At 41.5% G+C, this 6777-nt stretch overlaps 1 protein-coding gene across 1 annotated transcript in view; it reads right to left on the reverse strand.

Annotated features, from left to right (window-relative positions):
- Positions 1–1050: 1050 nt before the first annotated feature.
- Positions 1051–6777, reverse strand: part of Tma16 (translation machinery associated 16 homolog) — a 10413-nt gene continuing 4686 nt past the window's right edge. Inside the window, exons 5-7 of the mRNA XM_028789077.1 lie at positions 5670–5818; positions 3422–3464; positions 1051–2278 (exon numbers count right to left, since the gene is read on the reverse strand). Coding sequence (XP_028644910.1) covers positions 2044–2278; positions 3422–3464; positions 5670–5818 — 427 coding nt within the window. The 3' untranslated portion in view covers positions 1051–2043. The remainder of the gene's footprint in view (positions 2279–3421; positions 3465–5669; positions 5819–6777) is intronic.

Genomic DNA, 6777 nt, shown 5'->3' on the forward strand with positions numbered 1-6777 from the left:
AGAGAGAGAGAGAGAGAGAGAGAGAGAGAGAGAGAGAGAGAGAGAGAAAGTAACCCAAAGCATGTAAACTTAAGTATAAACAGTAACAAACCCCTACCAAAATAGAGAAAAAAATATCATGAGTCCCAATTACCCAGGATATTACAAATGTAGACATCGGTCTTTCTCAGAATGTCCCAAGATCAAAACCTCACTTAGAGCTGCTGCTATCAGTGATATCCCACAAAGAACCCTCACTCATACCTGTAGTTTTTCTTTTGTGAGAAGGACGTGGGTAACCTCCATTTGTTCTTCAGCTAAAAGAGTCATTAATACAATGATATCATAAAGAGAAATCACAAAGGTGGGGGTTGGGGGAGGCCATTCATTCCATCTGTCAGATATAATTTATCTTGCCTTGCCAATGGATGTTATGGAGCAAATACCAAGTGTAGAAGCTAAAACCTACTCTCATTATTGTAACTGGTCCTTCCATCGGCTCAATGGTGCTATTTTACAAAACAAGTAAAAGGAAGCTGCTCAGTTGGGCTGCAGTGTTTCCCCCACATCTGAAGAAAACCCATGTGGAAATTAGCTATAACATTCAAAGAAAGAAGAAAATATTAACTGTGTGCAATTTTTGAGATTGGGCATTTGTACTTGTTTAGTTTTACCTAATTGTCTTTCATTAACAATTTACTGTTTGTGAGTAATGTGTGCTTAACAAACTAAGGAAATTAATTATCTGTGAAAGACTTTGTATATTAAACAAATGCTCCAAATCTTGGCTGTAGTTTCTCTGCTCTCTGTCTAGTGGTCTAATGTACTGGGACTCCTAGGGTTGTATTTCAGCTTTCCAAACCCTTGAATTCTTAGTTTAAGATCTAATAATGATCTAAGGTTTTAACTAGAATGTCAACATACTTATGTCAAATCTATAGTGACCAATGTTGTGTTATTACTGGAAATTTTGGAGGCTCCACGTAGGACATTACATTATTGGGGAAATTGGGGACCCCTTTCAGGGTTCTTATTCCTGTCAATAAAATAATTTGAGATCAGACTCAGAAAGAAGCTCCAGGTCAATTTTATTAGCCTATAATCAACAACATGGCAGGCAAGCTGGACATCACAGCAGCTGCCGGAAGGGAGAATGAGGAAGTTGGAGAGGCGTTTAGCAATGGGTGTCAGCCACAACTGGACTCTTGAGCCAGCACTGTTCACCTTGTGCCTGTTCACCTTCTCTACCCACCCTCCCTTCCACAGCACTGGGATGATGGGCACACGGCAACAGCCTCTTACTTATGATGGGTGCTGGGGAAACTCAGGCGCTCTGTCGCATGTCACTGACCAGGCTATCTTCATTATCCCTATTTTTTTTTCACTTCCTCCTCCTACAAAACTCGGGTTAAAGAGCCACTGAAGATCACTGCTGTTTTCAATAGGTTTTAACTGTGACCCTGGCTGGAGTTTACATATTAGAAACTGCTCCCCTTCCATATGCTGATATTCAGAGCTGAGAGGACGTTAGTGCCACATATAGACCTTCCTATCTTGCCTGCTGCATCCTCCTCCGATAGGTTTCCATCACGATGATGTTGCCCATGATGTGATGCAAACAGAGAAGCCTCAGCAGAACTGCACTGGGCTATTACTTAGACTCTCGGCTAAGTTCCCAGCATTGGGTATTTAGCTATAATGAAAAGCAGATTAATACAATCTCTGAATTTTAAAAGCAATTTAAAGAGAATTCTTAAATAAAAACCAAAAACCTATTTTGAAATTGCAAATACTTATTTGAGAGTGAGTTCAACAGCAAATTCTTACATAGATAATTAACAAAATAAATTTTATTTGTGTGCATGCATATGTGCACTTCCCATGGTGAGCATGTGGACGTTAGAAGAAAACTTGTAGCATCTGTTCTCTTTACCCCACGGATCCTCGGAAACAAACTTCGGCAGTCAGGCTTGGCTGCAAGCTCCTGCTGAGCCATCTCACCAGCCCACACATAAATGACTATGCGCCATAGTCAGTGAGTAGGACGTAAGGGTCTCATGTATTTCAGTGAGGACTGGCAGGCACTGGAGTCATTTCTTCATCTGTGTCACTTGATTCACTTGCTGGTTCCAGTTTCCCATCTGTAGTGTCTCCAATTTCTCCTGTTATTTCTAATTCTCCTAAATCCTTTTCTATATTTAAAATATTTTTCTGTTTCCGCTTCTTAGGAACTGCATCACTAGCACAAAGTTTCCTCATTTTGATGTTTGGTAATTTCTTCAGATCAAAATCCCATTCCCTAGAAAAGAGGAGTGTAGTGCTGAGGGTGACAATGGCACAGCCAGTGTGGTCACAGTGAACTCTGCCCGCTGCATACACAGCCTTTCAACAGCTTTCACATGCACGAGAAAGAAGCATCAACATGAAGGACGGGGGTTGCAACACCCTAACCCTGAAGACTTGCTTGTTATTGCTACAGTCGTATCTATTACCTTACAGAATCCTACACAGTCTAAACTGAAAAGAATGCACAAGAAGACTGTAGGTTCTGTGTAGTTTACTTCCCCTAAATATTCTCCTGTATCAAGCTGCATGGTCTCAAGACCCTCACAAGTTACATTATGTCATGACTAGCAAATCTCTAAAATCACTAAGAGAATGACGTTCTTCTCACACACAGGCACACTGCAGCTGAATCGTTAAGAAAAAACCTCCCATCTTTGTCCCTATTTGTATGACAATTCTAGTTTCAATCATCTCCTTCGAGAAGTCTGAAGACCATGTCAGGAAGTGCTCACCTCACCCCAGAAGAGCTGACATGCTATACTCATCTCCTCACAGTTCTCAGTTTCTTTGGATGAAGTAGGATACGCACTGCTTTAAAAGCAACTAATCCATTTTGTTTTGATTATGCCTAGATTTAAATTTATCCAATTTCAATTCAGAAAAAATCCCAACTCCCCATCATGTTTTAGTAAAAACCAAAATTACTAATAAAAAGCATTTTCTAATACACAGAATCTGTGCTTAAAAAATAAAAATGTGAGTTTCTACAGTTCAGTGGTCTCTATGGTTATACTAGGGTATAATCACTGAATCCTGGACCAATGATGCTCAAGGACAAAACTCCCGCCCTGGCATTGGTTTCTCTTCATCTGTTCCAGTTACTTTATAGTTAAGAAATACAAATTAGCATCACAGGAGAACAGAAGCATCTCTAATATATTATATGGAATTTTTTAAACTGTTCTAGAAAAGAAAAAGGGCATCACCAGCATCAGTCGAGTGAGGGCACACTGGGTACTGCACAGACAGGAACAAGCACTCCAACAGGAGAGAACACTAACAGAACACTCTCTGCTCTTTTTTTTTTAATGTTTACACTCAGAGAAGTGCATGCACCGTGCATTTCACATAATTTTGAAGGAATTCAGATACTCACCGGAAAGTCTGCAGAGTATTAGGGTCTAAAATGTCCGGGATCTCTGAGAAAGAAAATAATTAATATCTATTAGGTATTCTTTCTAAATCTTACAACATGGCAGCTGATGTAAATAAAAAGAAAAACAATTTAAATATAGGTGTAAATGTCTCCGTGTCTACGTATGTGCACATGTCTGCAGAGTCCAGGCGTGGGTTTCCTAAAGCTGGAGTTACAGGCATTTATGAGCCACCTGAAACAGCAGTAAGTACTGCTGAGCCATCTCTCTAGTCCCAAAGCAAAACATCTTCAAAGCACTGCTATAGGTGACACAGAAACTACACTTGGAAAGAACAGAGCTCATTGTTCAGGGATAACATAAGAATTCTGGTACACAGAGAGTATTAGCACAGACTTGTGAAGTCAGTCAGAAAGTGTGGATATTTTTTATTCTGTAGTGCTATGAAAGACAAGTTATTAAGTACTTACCTAATTTTAAATTGGTAAAATCACCAAATTTCAAAGATTATTTAACATGAAAAAAATTATATTACTCAAAACACGAAAAATTTAAAAAGAATTTTAATCGTGAGGACCTCAAAAAACGTTCAATACAATTTAAATTACCCTGAAACCTGCATAGGAACTCATGGAGACTGCCTTTGAGTCTCAGACAGGGACCTTTATAGCAGTAATGGAATTTTTAAAAACGGGACTTTTAAATTTGGATTGAATATATATTTAAAGTGATGTGTTTAGGTGTCAAGCTGGCAAAGAGAGGAATTGTGGTCCTTAGTCTCAACTGCCAACTTGATGGGCTCTAGCATCACCTGGGAGACAGGCATGGGAATGCTCTGGGGAATTATTTTGATCAGGTTAATTGAGATATGAAGACTCGTCCTACATATTGGTGGCACCTAGGCTGGGTCACACTGTTGTGTCATCCTGTATCCTCCAAGTTCTTCCCCGCAATAAAAAGAGAGAGAACTTAGCACCAGCATCCACTGTGGATACAATGTGACACAGCTCCTACTGTCCTGATGTCACCACTACCAGGCTTAAGCTTTGAGCCACACAAGCCCCTCTTCGCTTATGGAGCTTTTGCCAGGGTACGTGATCATAGTGATAGGAACAGACAGGCATATCATCTTATCTTCACAGAAGGCACTGTGAATGAGCATCTCAGGCACAGCAGAGGCAGTCTGCCTGTAGTAGATACAGTGTCAGGTGTTTCTGAGTTAATTCTCAACTTTTTAAACCAGGTAAACATATCCTCTATCTTATTTAAATGTTTTGAGACAGGAGCTTTCTATATAGCCAGGGTGCCTGGAACTATGCAGACTAAGCTGGCCAGGAACTCAAAGAGATCTATCTGCCTCTCCCTTCAAGGGCTAGGATGAAGGCTGTGTGCCACCATGTCTGGCTTCTATTTTATTTTTAAATTGAGGGGTCCTCTTTATTATCTGGTCAACTCCAGGGATCAAATGTGGATGTGTCTAGTTCCAAAACTGTGCTTTCCTTTTTTTAGATTAAAAAACACAGTGAAGAGGAAGTACAGACACTTCTAGTATTATCCAGAGAAATTCTTTTGGCATCCCTTATGTTCAAGCTCTTTATATTAGAACTTGAATTTTAATTTTACTATTATATATTTTACCAACTATTTTAATTAAGAAAGTACACATTAAAGCCTACAGGGACCAGGCAAGCAACATGAATGAAGACAGTGACTAACAAACTTTCAAATTCCTCCCAGTTCTGCAAGGGATAGCTGCTACTGCACTACAGCGCTCTGTTGCCAGGTCCTCTGGCTTTTTAAGCCACACAGCTGCATTTTTCAGTGGAAATCATTATTTTTAAAAAGTAGTGATGGTAAGATAATCAAGTATTATCTGCAGGCTGTGTGTGCTTTCAATAGTCACCTGTCCTGCTCAGTCACCTTCCGTGTTGTCACTTAGTAATATGTTGTCCTTACTCTGAGAACTGTGGTCTGGAGAGCAAGAGTTACAACAGTGGGAAGAAGGGACTCAGATGTGTCTGGAGATGGACAAGCAACAGCTCCGTAGGGAAGGCAAGCTGGGTGTGTGCTAGGAAGTGATTCGGTCACAGGAGACGGCTCTCAACTGTCACAGGAAATGAAACTAATAGTTGTCTATACATGAAAAAAAGGAAACTAAAAGATCAAGATAAATCAATAAAACAAGACCTTGAAATTCATTATAAATCAGATACTGTTTTGAAAAGGCAAAGTAAATCTGAGCATACACACCAAAGCCGTAGCCTTCGTACTGCTGCCGCTCCCTCTCCATAGTCTGCTTGATGGCGGCCTCCCGGGAATGGTGCCGCCTTCCCTGCCTGTCTTTGATGCTGTTGTGTAACTCAATCTGCTCCAGCTCACTGCTAAACCGATCCAAGTACCTGAAAAACACAAACAGGATCTGACTTACAATGCCTATATATGGGGCTTGTACTCATTCATTTAAAATGTAGTGCTCAGGTGCCCCTGTCCTTTGAGTAGTGACATCTGCAAATCCCTCATTCCCTTAGCCTTCTCAATCGCTTTCCTAAATAATCCAAGCATTTAACTTCAGTGAACAAAGCCCCAGCATGAGGGCTGCTGAACTGAGGCCCTCACACTGAACCACTTACTCCATTGTCTTTAGACTACAGCATCTCACCACCTCACCCCTGACAGACATCCCCATGTGCCCTTCCTCCTGCCCCACCCACGCTCTCCATCCCTTGAGCTTCCACTCAGGACACAGTAAGCCAGTCTAGGTGAGGTTCCCAGGCTCCTCTCCCACTCTACCAAGGCTCTACCTCCTGACATTGCTGCATTCCAGCCCTGTATCAAGTTCCTATTAGCCAAACAGAGGACAATGGTCCCATCGGCCTCCTACCAAGTCCTCCAGCAATGTCACCCCTTTGTCAGGCTATGGTTTGAAAGCATGGTGATCATATGTGCTTCCTAGAAAGTCCCCCAAAGCTCACCATGTCCTTTGCTGGTCGCCAAGCGCTGCTCATAAACCACTGTCCCTTGCTGCACCAGCTACACTAGCCTCTGAGCTTGCGATTCCAGTCACATAAAGTGTCTGCTGGGGTTGTTCAGCTCTCAGCTCCTCTCTCACCTCTGGGCCTTTAGATACCATTCTATCAGTCGGAAGACTATTTCAAGCTACCTTACCTCAATGTGCTGACACCCGGAGGGGCCAGTACAGACAACCCTTCTCCAGGAAGCCTTCCCAAACCCCAGGAAAATAAAACAGGGCCAAGCTGGGATACAAACTTAAGTCTTTTTGTTAAGAAGAGAAGAAAAGAAAGGAAGGGAAAGAAAGGAAAGGAAAGGAAAGGAAAGGAAAGGAAAGGAAAGGAAAGGA

The sequence above is a fragment of the Grammomys surdaster genome, unplaced genomic scaffold (assembly GCF_004785775.1).
Source record: "Grammomys surdaster isolate TR1022 unplaced genomic scaffold, NIH_TR_1.0 125780, whole genome shotgun sequence".
In the NCBI taxonomy this organism is placed as follows: domain Eukaryota; kingdom Metazoa; phylum Chordata; class Mammalia; order Rodentia; family Muridae; genus Grammomys; species Grammomys surdaster.